This window comes from Vombatus ursinus, unplaced genomic scaffold (assembly GCF_900497805.2).
Source record: "Vombatus ursinus unplaced genomic scaffold, bare-nosed wombat genome assembly UNPS02014945.1, whole genome shotgun sequence".
NCBI lineage: Eukaryota > Metazoa > Chordata > Mammalia > Diprotodontia > Vombatidae > Vombatus > Vombatus ursinus.
Window position 1 is genome coordinate 2,172,613 of NW_020954723.1, and position 27,169 is coordinate 2,199,781.

General features: G+C 39.2%; 1 protein-coding gene across 2 annotated transcripts in view; it reads left to right on the forward strand.

The window, feature by feature from the left end:
- LOC114030196 (mitogen-activated protein kinase kinase kinase 9) overlaps positions 1 to 27,169 on the forward strand; it is a 113,780-nt gene that overhangs the window by 74,600 nt on the left and 12,011 nt on the right. For both annotated transcript variants that reach the window (XM_027844977.1, XM_027844978.1), the window contains exons 3-8: positions 6,701 to 6,881; positions 11,079 to 11,227; positions 12,528 to 12,703; positions 16,968 to 17,208; positions 23,719 to 23,841; positions 25,912 to 26,065. In XM_027844977.1, the coding sequence (XP_027700778.1) occupies positions 6,701 to 6,881; positions 11,079 to 11,227; positions 12,528 to 12,703; positions 16,968 to 17,208; positions 23,719 to 23,841; positions 25,912 to 26,065 (1,024 nt within the window). The remainder of the gene's footprint in view (positions 1 to 6,700; positions 6,882 to 11,078; positions 11,228 to 12,527; positions 12,704 to 16,967; positions 17,209 to 23,718; positions 23,842 to 25,911; positions 26,066 to 27,169) is intronic.

The following is a 27,169-nucleotide window of genomic DNA, read 5'->3' on the forward strand; positions in this document are numbered from 1 at the left end:
CCTTTCTTTCTTTTCCCAAGCATGGGTGAGGTAGGAGGGAGAGAAAATAGATTTTTGTTGATTAAAAATTTTAATTAATTTTCTAAAAAATAAAGGATTAACTTAGAAATGGTTTCCATTTATTACAGTAATGTGACGAACTAGTGTCAGGGTATGTGTGTGTGTGTTCATTTATCTGGTCCAGGTAGCCATTAATAATGTTTTCCCAATAGTCTTCAAAGGTTGTTGTGAGGTGGAAGTGAGCTAATTTATCTAAAACTCTTTGCAGACTTTAAAATACCATATAAATGTCAGCTATTATTAGTAGTATTGTCAGTATTATTTTCTTTTATGCATTTGTTGGTATGTTCTCTAAATCATGTCAATCTCTGGTTAAGGATGATAAGTTTATAGGAGATAGGTAGGTTCAGGGAGAACAGTGTCATTTACGTAGCATGATTTGAGGGACCGGGTTAAGATCTCCTGCCCCAAAGTATCTTCCTCACTAACTGTCATGGTGTCTGAAGTCCTTCCACCCATTGAATCGAGTCTTGAAAGTAAGTCTTCTCAGCAAATATACCTGAAGGGGAAACAATTTGTGCTGGATTCTTTTTTTGGAATATTGGAATAATGAGGCAGACGTGGGATTTTTGCTTTCTAATGCTTGGATTTATTTAAGGAAAGCTGTATAATTAAGCAGAGATATTCAGAGAAGGACCTCTGAGCAGCTGGCTGGTGTCGTACACGCAGAGACACATTTGACCAGACCCACGATAAGAGAGCAGCTTCCGTGAGGAGGTCTCATCAAATTTGGGAAGCTGTTGGGTCCTTCCTGCTGGAAACTTGACCACCCAGATGCTACTGTAGTCATTATTAGGGCCAGCTAGCTACATATTCTGTCTTGTAGGCTATTTTGGATAGCTTCCTGAAGTGCTTAATTAGAGCAAATTTGTTGGCAGGAGGAGGTGAGGTTATATAATAGGGTCACCTAGCAGATGTCTTCTAGAAAAACCTTCTCCTTCCACACAAGTAAACCTTATTTTACCTTTGTAAGGATAAATTGATAGATAGCTGAAAGAAAGGCTCTGCTGGGAGAATGGGACATAGGGTAGGTCAAATAGCAGGGCCTTGGGGCCCAAAGAATAACTTGGCCTACTTCTGATGTTTTGTTTAGATCTGTGCCTGCAGCAGGGGCTAGATCGTTAATTTGATTGTGAAGCCTCCTAGTATATTCCCTCTGCCACCTATGTAGTTTTTATCCCTATTCAGCACCATTAGCAAGGAGGCAGATTTTCACCTCTTTTGTCTGCTGGTTGATTTCCTTGCTCCAAGTCCCTCCCCACCTCCAGTCCATCCTCTACTCAGCTGCCAAAGTAATCTTCCTAAAGTGTAGGTCTGACCATGTCCCCCCCTCTAATCAATAAACTCCACTGGCTCCCTATTGCCTCTAAGATCAAATATAAAATCGTCTATTTGGTTTTAAAAGTCCTTCATCATCCCCTACATACCTTTCCCATTATCTTATGGTTTACTCCTGTGCATGTACCTTTCTATGATCAGTGACACTGGGCTTGGGGCTAAGCCAAGACCCTCCCTTCTCTCTCCAAAATGATTCTGGAGGAAAGCACACTTCCTTTAAGAGGAGCTTGCTTGCTTTCTCTTCTTGGTTTTTTTTTTTTTTTATATTCAGCTCTTCATCTCCTGTGATGACTTTTCCTTGGCTATCCCTCATATTTTGTATGTTCTCCCTCCTTACCTCCATCTCCTGGGTTCTCTGGCTTCCTTCAAGATTCAGCTCAAATCCCTCCTTCCACAAGAGTCGTTTCCAGTTCTCCCTATCCCCTAATGCTAGTACTTTCCCTCTGAGATTACCTCCTATTTAGTCCAAATTTGTACACAGTTGTTTGCATATTTGTCTGCCCCATTAGAATGGGAGCTTCTTGAGGGCAGGTACTGGTTTTTTGTCTTTGTTTCCCCCAGCACTTGGTATCATGCCTAGCATTTAATAATTGCCTGCTGACTGACTGACTTTGGGGTTCTCAGAGTTTACTGTGCACAGGGTTCCCAAGGGACTGATGCTGGTTAGTGTTCAAGGTTCTTTTCCTTTCTATGATGGAAAGATCCAGGTGGCAGTTCTTTAGCCCATTTCCTGCTTTTCAAAATGGAGGCTCTTGCCATCGATGTTTAGAGCTAGTTTTCTCTTTCTTTGAGAGCTGGCTGCCTAGCTAGGAAAAGTTTCTCCAATGCTGGTGGTTTGTTTGTTTTCCTAAATGTGCCAAGTAAGCATTTTTGTCTAATAAGTAGTAATAAAGCAATGCCTCCCATGGAGAATCTTTGAGCTTTTCCTACCTTATGGCATGTAGCACTCAGTTTCCATTAGTGCTCCAGGGTGTTTTTGTCTTGGAGAAAGCTCCTCTCAGAGTAATGTACTTTCTACTGGAACCCTTTTGGTAGGTGAAGGAGTGGTCTTGGCTCAGTCCCAAGTACAGTTTTGAGTGTTCCCTTGATGATGCTTTTTTATGAGGATAGTTACACTAAAAAGATGAGAGAGGAGGAAGATGATCATAGACTCAATTAGCCCTGGATGAGACCTTGAAGAACTTTTAGTTCAGTTACCTAATTTTAAAAAATTTACATTTTAACTTTAAAACATTTTTATTGATAGCTTTAAAAAATGTTGTGACTGTCTTCTCAAAGCTCCTGCAACAACTGCCATTTTTCTTCTTTGGGCATTTTTACTGACTGTCCTCCGTACCTAGAATTCTCTCCCACCTTATTTCTCTCTGCTATCTTCTCTGGCATCCTTCCCTGCTAATATTCCCTAATATTCCACATTCTACAATAAGCCTTTCCCAATTCCACCTTACTACTACCCCCTTCCCTCTGTTGATTATCTCCAATTTATCCTGCATGTATCTTGTTTATATATAGCTGTTTGCATATTGTCTCCCCTCTTAGACTATGAGAATAGGGACTAGTTTTTTTTTCCTTTTTCCCCCCTTTTTGTATCCCTAGTGCTTAGCACAGTCCCTGGCACAGAGTAGGCATTTAATAATTGTGTGTTGACTGACTAACTGGTAGGTGTGTAGCATCTCAGAGTTGTTTTGATTTGAATTTTTCTTATTAGTGATTTGGAGCATTTTTGGGGGGGGGGAACTAGGCAATGGGGTTAAGTGACTTGCCCAGGGTCACACAGTTAGTGTTACGTGTCTAAGGTTGAATTTGAACTCAGGTCCTCCTGACTCCAGGGTTGGTGCTCTATCCATTGTGCCACCTGGCTCCCCCTTGGAGCATTTTTAATATGGTTGTCGATAGCTTATTTTCTTCTTTTGAGAAAAACCTGATTGACTCTGTTGCCCATTAATCTATTGGGGAATGGCTCTTGTTTTTATATATTTGTTATCAATTTTTTATTTATCTTGGATTCTGTCAGATACATTTGCTGCAAAGATTTTTTTCCCAATTAACAGTTTTCCTTCGAAGTCTAACTTTGTTGATGCAGAAACTTTTCAATTTTATGTATTCAAAATTCTCTTTTATGAAAGAATTCTTTCCCTATCCATAGTTGTAAAAATTGTTGTCTTCTCTGATCCTGCTCCATTTTTTTAAAAAAAAGATGACAATTATATATCCAAGTCATGGGTCCATTTGGAGCTAGTTGTGATATGTGATGTGAAATGTTGGTCTAAATCTAATTTCTGCCAGGTTGCTTTTTAGTTTTCTTGTCAGTTTTTTTTCAAACACCTGTCCTTACCCCAATAGTGTCCTTGGGTTTATCAAGTTTGATCGCTATTAAGTTTGGTTGCTTCTGGTCTTATTTACCAAAACCATTCCATTGATACTTTTTTTTTATAACCAGTACCAAATAGTTTTAATGATTACTGATTTATAGAATAGTTTCCATTAGTATTTTCTCCATTATTTCACTTCAAATTTTTGACCTTTCACTCCTTTAAATGAATGTTGTTACTATTTTGTCAAGTTCTCTAAGATGATCCTTTGGTAGTTTGATTTGTATGACACTGAACTAATTTAGCTAGTATCATCACTTTTATTTCATCAGCATGACCTAACCGTGATCAATTCATATCTTGCTAACATCGTATCTTCCTTTATTTCTGTAGAGTGTTTTGTACTTGTATTTATTTACATAAACCCTGAGTGCGTCGTGGTAGATAGATGTCCAAGTTTCTATAAATTCTATGGTTATTTTGAATGTAATTTCTTTTTCCATCTTTTCTTGCTGTTTATTTTTAATGGCATACAGAAAGGCTGATGTTTTTCATGGCTTTCCTTTATATTCATGTACTGTTCTGAAGTTATTTATCATTTCACTTTTTTTAGTTGAATCTCTAGGTTTCTCTAAATAAAACATCAGATCATTTGCAAAAAAGCAATAATTTTCATCCTTTGCCTATGCTTATTCTTTCAATTTCTTTATCTTGTCTTTTTGCAATAGGTGGCAGATTTTTTTTTAATTTTACATTACCTTTTTTCCTGAATGTTTCTCCCCATTCCTTGCCCAACTTTCCACGCCTTGTAAAAAAGAATAATAATTCTTGAAAAGCAGCTTAGTAAAGCCAGCTAACTTCATTTGGGCAGTATGTGCAATATTGCATACCTTCAGTCTTCCAGCTCTGAAAGGAAGGGATCATTCATCTCATTTGACAGATGAGGAAGCTAAGGCCCAGAGAAGGAAATGATTTGCTCAAAGTTACACAATAAGTAGTAGGGTAAGGCTTACATTCTTAAGTGTAGCTTTTTTATTTCTGTCTCACAACAACATTCTTCTTTATGTCACCTCTCTGGGCCTCAGCTTTCTCATTTGTAAAATGATAGCACTGTACTCATAGGGTGATAGTGAAGAAAGTATTTTGTAAGCCTTAAAGCATGATAAAATATGAACTGCTACTATTTAATAAATAATTAGCCTTGAGGAACTATAAGAATTTGCCTTTAGGAGACACAGAAGCAATTGGTGTAACCACTGCAGAATGTCACCCTAGAAGAAACACTTGTCCCTGCTCATAGATTTAGAGCTGGAAATGACCTCCGGGGGTCATCTAGTCCAACTGCTTTATTTAAAGCTGAGGAAACTGAGGCCCAGAACGGTTAAGTGAGTTGCCCAGAGACATGCAGATCGTAACCTGCATAGCCAATTTTTAAGCCTGGTTGCTCATTCCTGGAGTGTGCTCATGCCCTGTTCTTGCCAGGTCCACAATGACTCTCCTTCATCATTCACCTTTTGTAACGTGTTGAGGTAGCTAGTGGAGAGAATGCTGGACCTGGAGTCAAAAAGACATGAGTTCAAATGTGGCCTTAGACTCTAGCTAGGTGATGCTGGGCAAGTATTGAACCTCAGTCCTCATCCGTAAAATGGGGATAATATTAGCACTTCTTTCTCAGGATTATTGTAAGGTTTCTTCTTCTTCTTCTTCTTCTTCTTCTTCTTCTTCTTCTTCTTCTTCGTCTTCTTCATCTTCATTATTATTATTGTCATATTCTCAGTGTATGGGAAAATGGAAAAAAGCAAGAGATAGGGTGATACAATAGAAATAGCTTTGGAATGGGGTGAAGAGGTCTTAGGTTCATATCCTGGCTCTACTGCTTTTTGCTGTGTGTCCTTATGAAAGTCACAACTTCTCTGGACCTTTTGGCCTACATAATCTCTGAAGCTGCTTCCACCTCTAGAGCCATGAAACTAGGATAGGGAAGACTTTTCCAGGTGAAAGCTTTTCTTAAGAAAAGAAAGGAAAATGTAAAAAAGTCATACTACTGGTCTTAAAACAATATCCCAAATGCCTCTTCCTTCATCTTTTCAATATTTTTGTTAGGCTTTTCAGATAGTCTGAGGTCTGTGGCAATAAAATCAGGGACACAGTTGTTAGGCATGAATTTAATGTTGCCTTTCCAAAAGAAGGGTCAGGTCTGATCTCAGCACATCTAGCCTACAATACATTGACTAAATGTTTTGGCCTGTGAGCTGTTGATATTAACTCATGTGTCCAGGGCTCCATGGATCTCAGAAGACAGTTTTGTAACCAATTTTTTTGGATGAAGTAACTCATTCTGTAATGATGCGTAGGAAAGTGTTGGATGGCTTAACAGATGGAAAGAAAAGAGGTTCCAGGTAGGCTGTGGGATCTGAATTATCTAGGGAAACGGCATGTACAGTTCAGTAGTACATGTGTCCTCAAGGTGGTATGAGGAGTTTATTGAGGAGATAGAAGGAATATTTGGGAGGTAACTGTGTTTTCCTACTGAAATAGCCCCATAGAAATGTTAGTGAAGAAAAGTGTGTATTAGAGAACAATTTTATGACACTAAAAATGTTATATACAAATAAAGTTTTCTTTATGGGAATTAATCTCCTTTTTAAATTTCATTTTTTGTGGATGTATGCATGGCAGATTCAGATTATCCCTTTTCTTATGGAATAAGAGGTATGTAGAAGGTTCACTAAAGGCCACAGGGCATGGCTACTGGAAAAGATTGGAAAACTCTGGGTGTAATGAGAAAAAGAGTCAGACTTGGAAACAGAAAAACGTGGTTTGAGCCTTAGCACCACTATTTACTAGCTTAGTAATGAGGATAATACTTGCATTACCTCCCCTATAGGACCAATATGTTTTATAAATGTGAATTATTATTTAACAGGACTGTTTGTGTTCAGTCTGCTGATTCTTTCTCATTTTTTCTCTCTATTTCTTTCCTTGTCCAGTATTGATCCTCCAGAAGGTTGAGAATGGAGACTTGAGCAACAAGGTTCTGAAGATCACGGATTTTGGCCTGGCCCGGGAGTGGCACAGGACCACCAAGATGAGTGCGGCTGGAACTTATGCTTGGATGGCCCCTGAAGTCATCCGCTCCTCCATGTTCTCCAAAGGCAGTGACGTGTGGAGGTAAGGGCTGCTGTATTCTCAAGTTCATTTTAGTTGCCCAGACCCTTACAGCATCTGAGTATTGTTTAGCAGCATAAGATCCCCCAATTGGAAGAGAACCCGAACATAGATGGATGATCTTCAAAAATCATGCAAAGCTAATTGCCATTCTGGAGTGGGATTTCCAGGGATTGCTTCACCATATGGATAGACTGTGGTTCAGATAAGATAGCTGGTTGCCTTCTAGGAAGAGATGTTGAGTAGTACCTTGCTTCTAGAGCAGGGATTCCTAATCTTTTCTGTGGGCATCATGAACTCCTTTGGAAGTCTGGTGAAGCCTTTGGACCCCTTCTTAAAATAATTTTTTAAGTGCTTAACATTAAATATATAGTATTGCAAAGGAAACAAATTATATTGAAATGGAATTCTCAAAAAAAATTAAAAAATAAGTTCACAGACCTGAGGTTAAGAACTCTTGTTCTAGACCTGAAAGGCCAAGACAAAAATCTACCCTATCTAGTCAGGGTATATGATTACTACTATTTGGATATACTTAACACATTCCAGGAGGTGTATTTTTTCAAGCAACTATTTGCATCTCCTGTGTTTTTAGATATGGGGAAAATGGAAGTTGTATTTTTCAGTGTGGTACAGTAAAAAGAAGTGGAGTTATAGGACATAAGTTCAAATCCAAGCTTTGCTTCTTACTACCCGTGTGACTTTGGACAAATCAGTTCTAGTGTTCAGATTGGTTTTCTAGATTAAGAGGGCTAAACTAGGTGGTCTAACAATAAGTCATTAGCATCATTGTATACAAGAAAATGTAACGTTATCAGCTTTTTACATTTCAGAAACATAGTTCCATGTTAGCCGAATCTCTGTATATCTAATTCTGCTTTTCTGTTGACATTACAGAATGAGGTAGCTAATGTAAATTAATCCCTTCTTCTCCCCCAAAGAATCTCAATAGCTTTTGAGTCTTGGGCCATAGGCAATTATGATGTACTAGAAGGAGCACCAGGAGTCCTCAGTTCAAATCCTCATCCTGTTTGTTATTTGCTATAGCTGTATGTCTTGTATGATCATTCTGAATCTTAGTTTCCACATCTGTAAAATGGGGATGATTGGGTCAAAGGATCATAGCTCTAAAACACAAAGGAAAGTTGGGGGCTACCTAGTTCAACCCCTTCATTTTATAGATGAGGAAACCTAGGCCCAGGGAGTTTAAATGACTTGCTCAAAGTTACACTGGTAGTATGCATCAGAACCATAGGAGCCCCATGTTCTCTGACCCCAGAGCTAGAGCTACATCTATTATTCTGCCATGCCTCAGGCACTCTTCCCCTCTATGAATTTTATATTTCTCGTTGTGAAAAAAAGAGGGTTGAATTAGGTGATGAGTTGTTTTCCAGGTCTAACGCTTACTATTTTTCCGTTCCCCTCTGGCATTGTACTTGAGGTTGTAGATAAGGACTATTCAAATGGGGTCTGATGCTGAGGGAATGCTTTCTGACTCAGTTTAGCTGGTGTTAGATGGTTTTGACAATATGTCTATCACTCCTTGCCTCCTATTCCTTCCCCTCCCCTCCCCTTCTTGGCCTGCTAATGAAATTCTTTTAAAAAATTATGTTTAATTGAGGGAGGTGGAGCCAAGACGGCAGATTAGAGGCAATAACCCAGTTGAACTCTCTAAACATTCCTCTTCATACAACTTTAAGATAACACCTCAAATCAAATTTTAGAGTGGCAGAGCCAACAAAAGATCAGAGTGAGACATTTTTCCAACCTAAGAAAATTTAGGAGTTACTCAGAAAAGGTCTGGGATGCCAGGATGAGGACATGGCCTTTGCCACGTCTTCTGCATCCAACAACTTATGGGAAAATGATAGCTAAAAAATGAGAGAGGCGGGCAGAGCCAAGATGACAGATTAGAGGTGGCAACCCAGGCAGACTCTTCCAACATTCCCCTCCAAATGACTTTTAAATAATGCCTCAAATTGAGTTCTGGAGCAGTGGAGCCACTGGCCTGGAACATATACTGCAACAGCAGTAGCAGCAACTTTGGGAGCTCTCAGCAAAGAGACAATAATGGGGTCAGAGACAGTAACTGATCAGAAGGAGTTTACAGAGGACCCTTTGTTGGCACTGGGTGCAGCTGGTGCTGATTGGCATCTCTATTGCCCATATGCAGTTCTGTGGCAGTTCCAGAGTGGAAAGGAGCTCCTGCAGCCATCACAAGGGAGCAGGGGCCCTGGTTGCAGTTCTAAGGCAGAGAAGGGCACTAACACTTGCAGCTACAGGAGAGCAGAAGACCTGGTCATAGTTCCAAGGCCAAGAGGACCTCTAGCACGCTTGGGGCTGCAGGGGAACAGGGACCTTTTCTGTTCTATACTAGGAGAGCAAGAGAGCAATGACCATACCTCTCACTGGATCACACCACCTTGGAAGCACTGAAAACTTCCAAACCCCTAGAAAACAGCACAAAGAAACTTGAAGCTTGGGACAGTGACTCCCCATCCCCAGGCTAGCAGAGCCCAACTTTAACATGAAGTTCAAAGTCAAGAAATAGGCTAGGAAAATGAGCAAATAACAAAAAGAGAACTTGACAATAAAAGGCTGTGGTAGGGAAGACAAGACATGAACTTAGAAGAAGACAACAATGTAAAAACAGCTAAAACCAAAACCTCAAAGAGAAATGCTAACTGGACCCAAGCCCAAGAAGAATTCCTGGAAAATTTAAAGAGATAAGAGTGGCAGAGGAAAAATTGGGAAAAGAAATGAAAGTGATGCAAGAAAATTATGAAAACAGAATTAACAGCTTGGTAAAAGAGGCACAAAAAATCCTGAAGAAAACGCTACCTTAAAAAAAAGAATTGGTCTAAGGATAAAAGAGGCATAAAAATTCACTGAAGAAAAGAACTTCATAAAAAACAGAATGGGCCAAATGGAAAAAAAAATGTACAAAAATTCACTGAAGAAAAGAACTGCTTAAAAAGCAGAATTGGCCAAATGGAAAAAGAGATACAAAAGCTCACTGAAGAAAATAATTCCTTAAAAATCAGAATTGGGCAAATGGAAGCTAATGATACCATGAGAAATCAAGAAACAATAAAACCAAGTCAAAAAAATGAAAAAAATAGAAGAAAATATGAAATATTTCATCAGGAAAACAACTGACCTGGAAAATAAATTGAAGAGAGACAATTTAAGAATTATAAGACTACCAGAAGCCATGATCAAAAAAAGAGCCTAAACATTGTATTTCAAGAAATTATAAATGAAAAACTGCCCTGATGTTGGATCCAGAGGGTAAAATAAAAATTGAAAGACTCCACTGATCACCTCCTGAAAGAGATCCCAAATTCCAGTTCCCAGGTCAAGGAGAAAATATCGCAAGCATCCAGAAAGTAGCAATTCATATATCATGGAGCCACAGTCAGGATTACATAAGATTTAAAGTTTCCACTTTAAAGGAGCAGAAGACTGGAATATAATATTCCAGAAAGTCAAGGAGCTAGGATTACAACCAAGAATAGCCTACCCAGCAAAACTGAGTATAGTCCTTCAGGGGAAAAATGTGTATTTAATGAAAAAGAGGACTTTCAAGCATTTCAGATGAAAAGACCAGAGTGGAATAGAAAATTTGATTTTCAAACACAAGACTCAAGAGAAGCCTAAAAAGGTAAACAAGAAAGAAAAATCATGTGAGACTCAATAAGGTTAAACCATTTACATTCCTATATGAGAAGATGATACATGTAATTTCATAAGAACTTTATCATTATTAGGGCAGTTAGAAGCAGTCTACATAAACAGTGGGCATGGGTGTGAGTCAGTTATGTTGAGATGATCTTAAGAAGAAATGAAGGGGTGAGAAAGAGGGGTGCACTGGGAAGAGGGGAAAGGGAGAGGTAGAATGGGGGAAATTATTTCATATAAAAAAGGCACACAAGGAAAAGCTTTTTTTAAGGGAGGATAATGATGGAACTAGAATTCAGGTCTCCTGACTCCAAGACCAATGTTCTTTCTGTTGTACCATATTGCCAATAAGAACAATTCAAAAGCACCATGATGAAAATCATATTAGTCATGATATGTTGTCCATTGGCTCCCCACTAGCATGAGGAGCCTTTTCTGTGTTTGGCAAGGCCACACAAGCTCTGGTAATTGAGTCTGATGTGTGATTTCCTATGGAGTCTCTGTCTTTGCTCTCCTTAGCTATGGTGTGCTGCTTTGGGAACTGCTGACGGGTGAAGTACCCTTCCGAGGCATAGACGGCTTAGCAGTAGCCTATGGGGTTGCCATGAATAAGCTTGCCCTTCCCATTCCTTCTACGTGCCCAGAACCTTTTACCAAACTCATGGAAGGTAAGTGGCCCCCTGGCTGGAGGAGAGTAGGGGAGTACTGTGACATTGCTGAATTTTTACAACATCAGTTATCAAGAGAGAAAATTAGGTATTAGTCATCCCTAGTGGAAATCCTATGGATAATGGAAACAATACTCATTTTGTCATCTATGCCTTGCTATACGGGGCTAGTTAAGTGCTTCTTATAGCTGACCACCCATGATAGAGAGGGTTGACTTAGTAAGCAGCAAAGTCTGTGAATGAATACTTGGAATGTGTGGAACATTTGAGCCAGAAGGGGTCATTCGGGTAAGGAAACTGAGACCCTGGGCTCAGTGGCTTAAGGAGGGCCACACATTTAGTGACTGAGCTGGCACTAGTGCCCTGATATAAAGGCAGCAGTGGAACGAAGGGAAAATAGCACAGGATTTGGAGCGAAGGGACCTTACTTCAAAGCTGGTCTCTGCCACTGCATACCTATGTTTTTTGGGCAAGTTACTTTGGGACTCTCTTCCTAAATCTGTCAAAGGAGGTGGTCGGATTAGATGACCTGTTAATTCCCTTCCAGCTCTAAATCTATGATATGATGCTGGGAATCCCTTCGCTTCAGTTCAGCAATTTTTAAGTCATTGATTCAAAAGCACTAGATCGTGGGTTTGAGTCCTGTCTCTAATACTGATTTTCTTTCCTAGGCAAGTCACTTAATACCTCTTATCCTACATTTGTTCATCTGTGAGAAAATGGCATTAGACTGGTTCCTTCCAGCTAAGGCTTTGCTAACAGGAGTTTGCATTTTATCCTAGAGGGAAGAGGGAACCTTTGGACCTTCTCCGTGACGGGGGTGATATGTATGGTGCATGCATGTGTGTATCTGTACACACATACATACACACATACATATATTTGTGTTTTTGTGTAAATGTATAAGATCGTAGAGGCAAGAACTCTCCATCTTAAAATATGATGGATTATTACTATGATACCTACTACAAGTGAAGATCCCTTATATTAATTTTTTCCCTGTTAGTTGGTCTGAAAATTAGGACTCAAGGGTTTACTTTTAGATGCTATTCTTGTGACTTTGGACATCTCTAGGTCTTTGTTCCTTTTCCTAGGAGTCATCATTTTAATGTAATTTTCATAGACCAGCATTTTGCCTGATTCTTGGCTATTATTAGTGGCAACAGTTTCCTCATTCAGGAGCCTCAGGAAGGAAGGATGAGAGGAAGCTTTAGGGTAAGACTGGTCAACTCATATTGTAATTCTAATGCTTACCTCTTCCCATTCTTTTTGTCTATCCATCTGTATCTACCCTGGTTAGACTGCTGGAATCCTGACCCCCATTCACGACCATCTTTTATGAATATCCTGGACCAACTCACTACTATTGAAGAGTCTGGCTTTTTTGAAATGCCCAAGGACTCCTTCCACTGCCTGCAGGATGACTGGAAACATGAGATTCAAGAGATGTTTGACCAACTCAGGGCCAAAGAAAAGGTAAAGAATGAACTCATCTACCCATCAATGTGCCATCCCAGCTATGGCTGAAACCTGGCCAGATCTCAGTGGCTCTAACAAGCCTACCTCCTTATTCATTACAAGGTGATAGCTGATTTTTCCTAGGAAAGAGGAGGAAAATTTCTAGGTCTCGGGTTTTGCTTGAAATGGTATAGAATATATTTTTTCTACCTAAGATATGGCAGGAATAAAAGGGCAAAGCACTTAGCAACAGCCTAACCTTGTAGGATTGTCCACTTATGTTCCAAGTTGAAGGGAGGCAGCATGGTGAAGGGCAGCTAGGTGTTGCAGTGAACAGAGTGCTGGGCCTGAAGTTAAGGAGATTCATCTTCCTGATTTCAAATCTGGCCTCAGATACTTCGTAGCTGTGTGACCCTGGGCAAGTCACTTAACCCTGTTTGCCTCTGTTTCCTCATCTGTAAAATGAGCTAGAGAAGGAAATGGCAGACCACTCAAGTATCTTTGCCAAGAAAGCCCCAAATGACATCACAAGTGACTGAAAAATTACTGAATAACAATAACAACAACAAGAAAGTATGGAATGAGCCTTGGATTTTTAGTAGCGTCAGAAGGACCTGAGTTGAAATCCTGCCTCTAATATTTATTAACTGTGTAATCCTGGGCAAGGAACCTAACCTTTAAGTCCCCTAAGTTAATCTATAAGACCACAAGTTACAGAGTGTGTTGTTCAATGAAGTTTTCTCAGACTAATGAAATCAAAGTTCTGGTCCAAAAGAAAAAAAAAAACAAACTAATTTTCAGAAGTGACTAATTGCACCACTTTAAAGAACATTTTCATTGTGCAATATCAATTAAAATTCTTTACCATTGCATGGTATCTGAATAAACAGAACACATTTGTAAAGTGAATTTATAGATATAATTTTATGGATAAAGTACTTTGTCTCTACAAGCCCGATCAATTTCTTAAGACTTTCCTATTAAGACAAGCTGTGATCTGCCTTTGTGGATAGAGTTCCCACACCAGGAGTTTCCCCAAGCAGATAAAATCACAGTTCTTTAGATATTTGAAAAGAACAAGGAAAAGATCTATATTCTATGCTTCTTGTCGTGAGAGTACCTTTCCTCAATCTGTATGTGACAAGCGTGATTTGAGTTGCTATGCAACTTTATTTACAGAAATGCTTCTTACCAGGCTTTTACTCATAGAGTGTTAGCACTTCAGATTGTAAAATTACTGTAGCTCCTGTGTCCAGTACTACTATGGACTTACAACGATGCCTCCTTCAGCCAGGTGGCTTCCTTATTGCCGACAATGGGTCCTATCTGCTACTGTTAATTGCTACTGTTTCTGCTGTTTTAGGTTCTATGGGAATGAGTCTCGGGGTCTGTGGAGGGGAGAAATCTGAGTTTCTTAGAGGGAAGGGACTTTTGTAAACTCAAACTATTGCCACTCATAGGAACCAGCAGGAATAAAGGAATGAATGAAATGCTGCAACCATCTTGAACTTTTCAACTTTTCCCTTTAACAGCAAAATCAACCAACTGAGCATAATTATTCTGTGATTTCCAAATCATTTTGTTCTTCCTGTGGTGAAGGCAAAGGAGTCACACAAGACAGCAAAGGATTTGGAGGGCTCAGAATAATTATTTGTAACAGGTTTATTTCCCCAAAGAAGGAAGACGTTGAAAAGATATATAAAAAGATTTTTTAATTTAGAAAAAGATTTTATGAAAAAACATTCTTTTATTCTTTCCTTTTTCTTCCTCTCCTCCCTCTTTCTCCCTCCTTCTCCCTCCTCTTTTTCTCTTCTCTTTTACCCTCTCCCCTGTATTCCCTCTTGCCTCTTTTCCTCTGACCTCTTCCTCCCCACCCCTTTCTCCCTCTTCATCTCTTTTTCCTCCTCTCTTTTCCTTCCCTTTACTTCGTCTCCCTCTGTCTCTTGTCTAATGGTAGCCATCTCTAGGACAGGGTTGGGAGGGAAAGGGAAGAAAATAATAAATAAATAGATTTATGTGATAATTTTATTATACATTTTAAAGGAATAGCAAGTTGTGCATAATAGATTTGCAATTTCATTGCAATCATCTTTTTTATTATACTGTGCTATGGAAATGCTTGTTTTATTCCTTAAATTTAAAAAAAAGGAAAGGAAAAAGTAGTATAATAAAGGAAAGCATTGTTTTTAAAAAATGATGACTTTGAAGAATCTATTTTTGAGGACAAACTACCAAGAAGACACAGAGTTTATAGCGTCTCCCTTTTCGTCTGGTCTGTCTCTCGTTTTCTTCGTCTGTTATTCTCCATCCACTCTCCCTCTCCTTTATCCCCCTTCGGTCTCCAAACCTTATCATGTTTCAGCCCAGTTTCCTGCCAATGAGGATTTATGAGAAATATTTAAATTTCAACAACTAATGTTTCACCACAGAAACTTCACAAACTAAGTCTCTTGGTTCTCTCTTTGGACCTAATTATCTTATAAAATTACATTATAGAGATTTTAGTGTTTCGTGTTTTTTTCTCCCTCTTGATGGCATCCTTAAGAAACCAGGCTTTTGCTGGGCTCCTAAGGCCATTTGCCTCACTGAATTGCTTGCTTGTCATCTTCCCCCATTCTTCTGATCTCCTGCCTTCAATGCTGTGTTCCCACGAGGTGCCAGCTATCAGAGAAAGGCACTACATCTGAAGTCAAGAAACCCTGAGTTCAAATTTGGAGATAGTTCTCTTGACTGCCTTAATCTTTTTATTTGAATGTAATCTCTTCGAATTATCGCTGGTTCTTGGGTCAAAACATGATTCCCAATGGTAGATTCCTGGATTGTAGCCTCAGTTTCTTAACATTCATTTAAAAAATTTTGCGTTCTAAATTCTCATTCTCCCTCCTGCCCATCCCCCACCCACTGAGAATGCAAACAGTGTGATATCAATTATGCATGTGAACTTGTAGTTTAAGTTTCATCACTGAATGACTCACTGAAATTTTTTAGGGAACTTATTTCTGCCTCAATTTCACACTCTGTACATTGGGCACAACCATGATATTTGACAAAATGGATACTTAGAGGCATGATGCCCCAGAGGTTCAACAGCCCTGTTCATGTGACTGTTACCAATTAAACCCAACTCAATTGCAAATCAAGACACTGAGCTCTTGATATCATTGGTTCTCTTTGAGAACACCAACAACAATGCATTTGAGTGGTTATAGGGGCTCTGGCATTCTATTTGGTGGCTTGTGGAGCAAAATTATTTCAGACTCTTGGGAAACATCATCCTTTCCTCCTCATCATGTAGCAGCGCTTAGGACAATGCCTGGCACAGAGTAGGCATTTAATAAATATTGATCGAACAAGAGACCAAGAACTTTGCAGGTGAGGTTAAAGCTGATACTACCAGTCTCAGATTTATTCACTAGAACAACTATGTAATAATGATTATATATATGCAGGGTGTCCCAAAAATCTTAGTGCAATTTTAAGCTAGCAAAGCTTAAAGCTGCACTAAGACTTTTGGGATATTCCATAACAGTGGTTTAAAGTTTTCAAAGAGCTTTACATCATATACAGATTTCATTCGATCTTCACAACTTTGTTGGGTGGGTACTACAAGTATTCCTGTCCCCATTTTATAGATGAAAAAAACTGAGGCTCAGGGAAGTTTAAAGTGACTTGGCCATTGTCACACAGCTAGTTAAGTGTTAAAGGTGGGATTCGAATCCAAGTTTTCCTGGATCCAAGTGCATCAATCAACAACCATTAAAAAAAAGTATACATTTTTTTTCCAATTACATATAAAAATAATTTTTAACATTCATTTTTAATATTTTGAGTTCCAAATTCTCTCTCTCCCTCTCTCCCCTCCTTCCTCTTTAAGAAGGCAAACAGCTATTTTTTTTTAAATGCTTTTTATGTTCTGGGCACTGTGCCAAGTGCTAGAGGTACAAAGACAAAAATGAAATACTCCCTGAAATAAAAGGGCTTACAAATCTAGCACTTTATTCACTTAGCCTTGCTGTCTTACAATATAAATGCATGTGCTTCTCTGGGAAAAAAATCACGTAGTTGTTCTCTGCCTCAGTTTCTTTATCTCTGAAATATGAGGGGAACTAGGTCTAAATGATCTTTTAAATCCCTTCCAATTCTAACATTCTTGATTCTGTGAAGGATCATGAGGAAGTAGAACTTAATTGATTGTGTCAAAAACGATGCCACCTGCACTTCCCCGGGTCCATGCTTTTCCTCTGTCTCTGTCTCTGTCTGTCGCTGTCTCTGTCTCTGGTAGGAGCTTCGTACATGGGAGGAAGAGCTGACCCGGGCAGCCCTTCAGCAGAAGAACCACGAGGAGCTCCTGAGGCGCCGGGAGCAAGAGCTGGCCGAGCGGGAGATCGACATCCTGGAAAGGGAGCTCAACGTCATCATCCGTCAGCTGTGCCAAGAGAAGCCCCGCGTGAAGAAACGCAAGGGCAAGTTTAAGAAGAACCGGCTGAAACTCAAGGATGGCAACCGCATCAGCCTTCCGTCAGGTCCGTGATTTGAGTAGTCCTGAAGCCTAGAGGGGCGGCTGGGGGCACCATGGTGCACAGAGCACTGGGCTTGGAGTCTTAGGAAGACTCCTCTTCCTGAGCTCAGATCCGGCCTCAGACACTTATTAGCTGGGTGACGCTGGGCAAGGCACTTCACCCTGTTTGCCTTAGTTTCCTCATGTGTAAAATGAGCTGGAGAAAGAAATGGCAAACCGCTCCAGTGTCTTTGCCAAGAAAACCCCAAATGAGGTCATGAAGAGCAGGACATGATGGAAAGAACCCAACAACAAAGCCTAGGAGACACTGTAATCAATCAGTAAGTGACATATACATTGTAAAACACATGCAGATATACATATGTATATAGCTTTGGACTCACACTAATATATACATTAAGCTGCATGTATACATGCAGGTAAACATACATGTGTATACACATACATGTTACATACCAGTGTATATGCATGTATGTGTGATTCCATATGTATAGCCATATTCCGTATGTATAGCTGTATATCTCAATGATTAAACATGATATCATTGGTTCTCTAAGCTCCTGATAGGTGCCAGGCATTTTCAGCCCATTATAACACCACACAAATATATATAATGTGATATACACAATACAACATGCACACACATACAAATATACATACATGTTTGGTGTTATGTGTGATATTACATGTAACACCACACGTATGTAATGTTTCCGTATGTATATACATATATATACATAAATTTATACATAAATGTTTGTGTGGTGTTATAATAAAGCAAATGCACCATGCCAGTGACTGGAGATACATAAACAAAGGGAAACCTTCCCTGCTTTAAGGAATTTACATTCGGGGGCAGGCGAGGGGTGAGGAGGAGAGGGGAGATGATGTATATGCCATATGGGTATATACCAACACATATAACACATATATGGGGCAGCTAGGTGGTGCAATAGATAGAGCACCCAACCTGGAGTCAGGAAGATCTGTGTTCAAATCCAGCATCAGACACTTCCTAGCTATATGATCCTAGACAAGTCACTTACTCCCTATTTGCCTCAGTTCCTCATCTGTAAAATGGGGGCACACTGGAGAAAAAGAAACAATAGCAAAGTTCATGGGCTCACATAGAGTCGGACGTGACTCAACAACAAAAATAAGACATATGCAAGATACCAAGGTACCACTAAAAGTGGTAGAGACTAGGTGGTGCTTGGTCTGAGCATTGAAGGAGACCAGGAAATTCCAAGGGGCAGAGGTGAGGAGGGATTAGACCATGAGGCCCAGAGAACCCTCAGCTGACTAGACTGATAAAAAGATAAAGATGCAGATGCAAACTTATATCAAGATGTCAGTATCTATTCTACATTTAGGTAGGCATACATGTGTGCATAGAGAGATTAGATATAGACTTTGGATTTTGAACTTACTCCGTACTTATCTTGTACTTTCTTACTTATAGTTGCTACCTTCCCCTTAGATAGTTTCTTAAGGGTAGAAGCTTGTTTTTGCTTTTTCTTTGTATCCTCAGCACTTACTACTGTGCCTAGCCCATGGTACATGTTTAATCATTGAGATATATAGCTATACATATGGAATCATGTATACATGCATATAAACTGATATGTAACATGTATGTGTATACACGTGCATGTTTACCTGTATGTATACATGCAGATAAATGTATATATTGGTGTGAGTCCAAAGCTATATACATATGTATATCTGCATGTGTTTTACAATGTATGTGTCACTATAGTAATATTTGTATATAATTTATACATATATTGGAGGATATGTGCTCATTTTTTTTTACTGATGATATAAATTTTGAAGACCTTTGTTTTATTTTAACATCATACAAATACACGTATATCTTACGTAGATATGTGTACATACATATGTATGTGTGTGTGTATATATATATACTAGTTTGTGAGTATACTTACATGTATACTTGTATGTGTATATATATATATGCAAACATTGGTAGGTACATGTATATCTACATGTACATAATGCATATATGAGCATGTATGCACATATTTTGTTGTTGTTTGGCCATTTCAGTGGTGTCCGACTCTTTGTGACTCCATTTGGGGTTTTCTTGGCGAAGATACTGGAGTGGTTTGCCATTTCTTTCAGGGTTCGTTTTACACATGAAGAAACTGAGGCAAACAAGGTGAAATGACTTGCCTAGGGCCACCCAGCTAGTAAATGTCTGAGACTGGATTTGAACTCAGGAAGATGAGTCTTTCTGACTCCAGGCCTGGCACTCACATGTATGTAGGGCTATGCATGTATGTACACAGCACATGGTAACACCACACAAACACATATGTGCATATAGACAAAACAATATGCACACACATACAAATATGCCCACATATTTATGTGGTGTTATATGTGATATTATAATTCAATGTGTAATGTTTTAATGCCCGCATATGCATGTATGATTTACATATACATATATGTACACACATGTTTTGTGGTGTTACAATTAAGTTTTTGATCATACATCCACCTCTGTCATCAAAAAGGTTTTGAGCTTGTACTCCAGGATATACACATTTATATATAAATCATATACAAATACTAATTTAATAATATACTGAATATATTATGAAACACATATAAATTAGTAACTAAAAGGAATGAGATAAAAATGAAATAATTTTTTAATTTAAAATTTTTATTCATCAATGGCACAAAATCTCTTTTTGCTCTTGAGGATCTTGATCAGATATGCTTCAATATATTTGAAAAATTCCTTCGTATTGGGGGATAGAGTTGACTTGTAAAAGAATAATTGTTGATTAGTATTTAAGCATTTAATTAGTTTGATCAATGTGGTGAGCCAGACAAGAAAATTTCTTTTTGTTTTTGTTGTTTCATGACCTTTTTGTTAAAAAGTTCCCAATATAACAATCAAATAATAGGTCGTAACAGCCAGTGAACATCACAGCTCTTCTGCTTGAGTTAGATTTCTCTTTATGAAGCAATTCATTATGGACAGTGCAAAATCAACAAGCGAAAGTGGCGTATATCAGCAGAAAGTTTTCAATATTAATCCATTCTTCTTTATTTATGTGGTTCTGCTTAATGGGCTGTATCACACCTTAGTTTCCCATTCATATTTGCATGTTTTAGCTATGATTTTGTATGGGTTCGAGGGATAGCAACAAAGCCAGTTTGTCTAGACTATAGAGTGCAGGAAGGGGAGTAATAGATAATAATGTGGGAAAGGCAGGTTGGAGTCAGGTTGCAAAGGGCTTTAAACATACAAACAAAGGAGTTTTATATTTGATCCTAGGGAAACTAGGGAGCCACTAGAATTTATTGAATATGGAGTTGACATGATCAGACCGGTACTTTGGAAATTCACTTTGGCAGCTTTGTGAAGGATGGATTGGAGTGGGGATAGACTTGAAGCAGGGAGACCAATTAAGAAGCCATGATAATAGTCCAAATGAGGGGTGATCAGGGCCTGAACAAGGGTGGTGACTCTGTCGGTAGAGAGAAGGTGACAATTGTGAGAGCTATAGGACAGAAACGAGATTTGGCAACTGATTGGATATGTGGGGTGAGTGAAAGTGAAGATGACGTTAAGTTGGCAAACCTGGGTGAGTGAAAGTGAATTTGACATTAAGTTGGCAAACCCGGATGACTGGAAGATTGATGGAGCACTTAGGAGGTTTGGAATATGTGTAAATTAAGGAGGAAAAATAATGTAATGACATCTGTGATGCAGATTGCAACCCATCCATGCGTCTCACCCAAAATAAAAAAGGGTTGTGGAGTTCTTACTCACTGGTCAGTGCTTCCGAGCACAGAGTCTGCCATCTGAGGGGTACCTGCTGCAGTCACATGGTATTCTGGGGGGCAGAGAGTGAGTATGCTGGGAGAAAGGATTTTCCCTAATGAAATCTATGTAACTGCTGCTGGGGGTTTCTGGGCTGAGCTTAGGTCATAACTAACACCTGACAGAGAAGAGAGAATGAGCAGTGGGAAATAATGTAGTTGTGGAATGCTGGCAGTAATGGGGCAAGGTATGATTGCATCGGAGAGAAGCCCCATGACTGGCTATGTTGGGCAAAGTGGAATGTAACTCATCTTCTCATCCACCAGTGGACTGATCATTTACCCCTTGAGGGGCACGTCATAGTTGCCCAGGGGTATTTAGTCACCATTTGGAGACTGTTGCTATAAAGCAATGAGACTAATTTTCTTGTGTGACTTGTTAAAAATTAGCTTTACTGCATATAAGCATACCACAACTGTCTCTAGACATAGGTATATTTAGATACCACATTTGTTCATTTCTAAGATGTACCAAAACACAAAATTCAATTTTTTTCATTTTATTATAATAACATATAATAAACGATATGTATTAATTATTATAATTAATATAATCATCAGTATAGATTTATTATTAAATATATTTAAATAAATAATTTAAATTTTATCTATTTATTTATTATTGTTTGTTAATATTTATTAATCTCATTAATTAACATTATTGGTGATTGTTGGCATTTATTAATATTAATATAGTATTATATTAATCAAATTAAGTTAAATTAAATATAATTTAAAATTATCATTTTAAAATTTAAGATCAGATTGTAAAATTCTTGAAGATAGGACCTGTGCCTTATTTGTCTACAGTTGGGAGAGTTTATCAAGAGACCCGTGATTTTTTCCCCAATCCAGGTGATAAAATCATAGAAAATAAGGAGCACGTAACAGAGACAGTGAGATATTAAGGATATAAGCAAGTTGCAAAGTCATGTCAACATTCTGTTATCCCTTTAGGTGTGAAGTAATTTTCTAATCAAAATGGGTAAAACTAGGAGGAAGTTAGCCATTGGCTGGCCATGTTCCTGGTGGCCCTTTTAAAAGCAAGATATGTCCTAAGGATACAGTCAAGGCAGGAACCAGCTCTGAGGAGTGTGATCCCTGGCATCAGACAAAAGAGTCAGCTCTGAAAGAAGTCAGCTGTCGAGAGGGAAAACCGTTCCTTGCCTGTGAGGGGTGGGGGTGATGGTTAGGATATTTCTCTCCTCCTCTCCCCTCCCCACATTGGCCATGGTACCTTACAGTAGGATTAGTTGGAGACATCACGCCCGATAGGAAGCAGAGCTGACAAATGACCGCAAGAAGTAGCTCTGAGGAGTGAGCCCCGACCATCAGGAGTTGAGCTACAGTGAGATACAGGCTCAAGGAGCCCGGGAGAATAACCTGCTCAGGGCATCAACAGGAGAAGGAAAGGAAGTTGGGGTTTCATGGTGCTGAAGGGGTGAGTTGCTTTGGCCACGTGTAACCTCAGCGTATGCACCACCTCACTGGGGTCATGGTCGTCTTCGAGAACGAAGGATAAACAACAACAACAATAGCCTTTCTATTACTCTAAATTTGTGCCCACTCTTCCCACACTGACTCTGTGTGAGAGCTGTTGGAGAGAATTTCCCACTGACTCTATGTGGAGTTGTGGGAAAGTACAACCGAGGTTCATGGGACTAATTTTTTGTAGTTACTGTTCTTATAATTTTAGTAAATACCTTTAATTTGAACTAATTGTGTCTGTTGGCTGACTAGTAAAAAAAGGCACACTGGTAGGAGCTCATGAGTTTTAGGCATGCGGACTTGGGGTACTCCCCCTTAGCATGTGAGTACAAGTAAGGGGGGATGTATTTCCTGAGCAGATGTTTCATGTCTTTCTATCCCTGGCAAAAACTATAGTCCCTTGCCAAGTACATTACCGTAGAAAGAAAATGCACTCCAAGAATCAGGTCTTTGAGTTATCACCATAAACGTATGCACCAAGTACACATTTAATAGATATTTCTTGAATTGCCTTGCCTCTGTAAGCACATTGTTCTTAGAAAACACTGTAAGTTGGACCATTCATCCCAGGTCAGTATGATTGGCAGACAGTCCCTGTCTTCATGCTCTCTGACCTATATCCCCCATGTTATTCGTTGTCCACACTGTTAAAATTGTACTAATGGACATAGTAATAATCATTCTTGCAAGGCACATAAGCTACACAAAGACGGTTTGCTTCTTCTACTTCTCCTAAAAGAGGTTCAAAGCTGAGCTGTTAGATTATGAGGAGGATAGTCTTTTGGATGATGCTTTTTCCCAGAATAAATATGAAATACAATCCTCTTTTATATTGCAAAGTGCTCAATTTCATATTGCATGTGCTGATGCCAAGATGCTTACCTAAAGTAGACATAATGATATCCCTAATGAAATCCAATCCAAAAATGAATGTTCCTCTTTCTCATCCTTTTCCCATGTCTCTAGACTCTAGGTCCTAGGGAAATGAGATAACAAAGCTGAGAAGGACATTTCTTAGGTAAAGAGAGAAAGAATGAGCCTTTCAGGAAACCGATGTCTGCCTCTTGGGCCTGCCGGGAAATTTCAATTCTCATTTGGATTATTCGATGGTAGAATAATCTTCCTGATAAATGAATTTTTTTGTATGTTCATCTCTAACTAGATTTTCAGCACAAATTCACTGTGCAGGCGTCTCCAACCATGGACAAGAGGAAGAGTTTGATCAGTAGTGGCTCCAGTCCTCCTGCGAGTCCCACCATCATTCCCCGACTCAGAGCCATTCAGTGTAAGACAGTGTCTACCAACTTTACATGGGGTGGGCTATGATGCTTCTGTGAATTTTCTAGGATATATTTGACTGGGGAGGGAAGAGGAGCTATCTTCTGACCTATCTAGTCATTCGCTGATTTAGCCAATTGTCCATCCATGCCTCTAAAAATCTACAAACCTTTCTACAATAAATATGCCCCCACCCCCACACACATACCAGCCATTTTCCTTCCATTATCACCATCACCACTCCCTCCATTTTTTACTTTTTGGTCAAAAATTGTCAAAGAGAAGTAGAAACCAAAAATATCTTTAAAGCTCACTTATTTGTTCATGGTGTAAGAGGCTATTTGATGCAAGATCTAAGACTTCTTCCATTATGGCCTCTTCTTAGACTGGGAACACATTGAAGTTACATTATCCTTGCCTAGGGAATGCTGAGTCTTCTCTCTGTCTATTTTGCCAGTCCCTTTCCCCCATCCATGCTAATAGAGAGGCAGTTTTTTTTTTTTTAGTTTAATTGCTAAGTAAATGTGACAAATATTTCTGTATTTCAAACCCATATAGTATCAGTAGGTACTAAGACTGCCCCTCTTGGCTCCTTTTGTTTCCTCCAATCTTTGTTCCTTTCTTTTCTCCTGGTACTGCCTTGAATCCCCTAGTGCCTCTGGTAAACCTTCAATTCAATTCAGCAAACAATATTTTAAGCCCTTACTATGTGCAAGGTGCTGTGTTACTCACTTGGAGATGCCAAGACAAAAATGGAACAGTCGCTGCCTTCCCAGGAGTTTATATTCTGCCAAGGCAGCTCTGTGATAGAATACTGTGTCTAGAGTCAGGAAAATCTGATTTCAAATCTGGCCTCAGACACTCACTAGCTGTGTGACCCTGGGCAAGTCACTTAACCCTGTTTGCCTCTGTTTCCTCATCTGTAAAATGAGCCGCAAAAGGAAATGGCAAACAATTCTAATATCTTTACCAAGAAAACCCCAAATGGAGTCCCAAAGAGTCAGACAGGACTGAAAAATGATTGAAATGATCCTTCTTGTGAGACTTTAGTCATTTAACCTCTGTGGGGATTAGTTCCTTTTCTTGTCAGGTAAAGAAGTTAAAGAATCTGATCTATGAGAACTCTTCCTATTCTCACTTCTCTGATCCAGTGATTTGATTTTCCATTCTTCCCGTAAGGCATCAGTGGAAATCACGCTTTTAAACATGGAAAATGACAGAGGTCTACAATAAGAGGAATGTTGGTAGGTCAAGAAGGGAGACAAAGCCTTTGATTCCTACTCTTTTTAAAAAATATTTGAGACAGAATGAAATGAAAGGAGGTCAGTCTTCTCTGGGAAGGATTAATAAAAATATAGAAACTCCAAAAATATCTCCATTAAAAAAACCTAAGGTTCTTTTCTTCCTAATGTTCATCTTGTACTGACCTTTGTTCCATCCTACATCCCTCCCACCTCCGCCCTCCAGCCAATAGAATTAACCCATCAAAGTCTTAAGCCTCATAGCTGTTTCAGACTGTGATGTCTGGTCAGATTTCACTTTAGTTTCGATTGGTAATTGTGAGAATTAAGAACAAATTTGAGTATGATTTTAGGATCTCTTTATAGTCAAGGACTCAGAGTTCAACTAGTTTCCTGACAAGTTCAGCAATGGGATAGGTATTCAATTAGATCATAGAATCACAGATTTAGAGCTGAAAAGTACCTTAATTAGATATTATCTTGTCCATCTTTATGAGGAAATTGAATTAAAATGTAACTTAAGTATATCACCAGTCTAAGAAGAGTCTATAGTGGGAGAAGTCATAGACCCTGTATTGAATAGCTTCTTACCCTTCTACAAAATGGTTAACCCAGAGTGGTTAAAAGATTTGTTCCATATCATAAAAGTGGGAAATAACAGAGGCATGATTTTGAACCCAGGGCCCTCCAAATCCAAATTCAGGCTTTTTTTCATCATGCCACTTAAATGTCCAGCTCTTCTCTTCTTCTCTGAATCCTCCAAGTACACAGGAAATGGATATGAAGGGAACTTTGCTTCCATACTCACCTGATGATTTCACCTGTGGCTCTCATAGTGACACCTAGCGAAAGCAACAAAACCTGGGGTCGGAGTTCAGTTGTCCAGAAGGAGGAAGGTGAGGAAGAGGAGAAGAGGGCCCTGAAGAAGAAGGGACGTACGTGGGGACCAAGCACACTCGGGCAGAAAGAAATTGTTTCAGGGGATGAAGGGTAAGAACCAATTATAGGTGATAATAACAAAGCTTTCTTAACATTGATAAGGCCTGGACTTAATTACTTTACCAAAGAATAAACTCAGTATTATCCTACAATAGGCTCCATGGGAGAATAACCATGGGTCAGTGAACAATATGAGTATGAGATGTTTCCCTAAGTCCTTTCCTCTGGGGTTCTCTTTAGTTTAAAAATATCTCCAGAGCTGAAGCTTTCTATTTGATAGGAGACAAATAATCTGCCTTGGGTTTGCGCTTTTGACCCAGGTCAAGAGATCTCATCTCCTTCAAGCTCAACGTATCTAATTAAGGGGAGGAGAGAGGCACAGATTATAGAGAGAGGCTTCATTTTACAAAGCAGAAACCTGAAGCCTAAACAGATGAAATAACTCAGCCAGGCACCTTGAGAGCCACCTTGAGCTGAGAATAGGTTCCAGGTTCACCCATATCTATTTCAGTCCTCAATTCTCTAATCCAGGGGTTCTTAACCTTCTCTGTCTCCTGGATCCTTTTGACATTCTAATGAAGCCCTGGACCTCTTCTCAGAATCATGTTTTTAAATGCATAAAATAAAATACGTAAGATTACAAAGGAAGCCAATTATATTGAAATACAGTGATCAAAATATTAAAAAGACAAGTCCATACATACACCCTAACCCCAGCAAAATCTATTTACAAGATTCACAGGGAGTCTGTGGACCTCGTGTTAAGACCCCTAAAAGGCCCAAACCGTAGTTCTTCACTGACTGAGACATTTCTTCTCTTCCTGGCCATTGAATTTCCCCTCTCCAATGCAATGGACAGAGTATTGGGCTAGAAATCAGGGAAGACCTGTTCAAATGTGGCATCAGGCACTTGCCAGCTGTATGACCTTGGGCAAGTCATTTAACCTCTGCCTCAGTTTTCTCAACTGTATAATGGGGACTACAATAACACCAGCTCCCACGGTCCTCGAGAGGATCCAATATGATAATACTTGTAAAGCTCTTAGGAGAGTGTCTGGAGCATAGTAGGTGCTTAAGAAAACCAACCTTCCTTCCTTCCTACTTTCTCTCCTTCCTTCCTTCCTTCCTTCCTTCCTTCCTTCCTTCCTTCCTTCC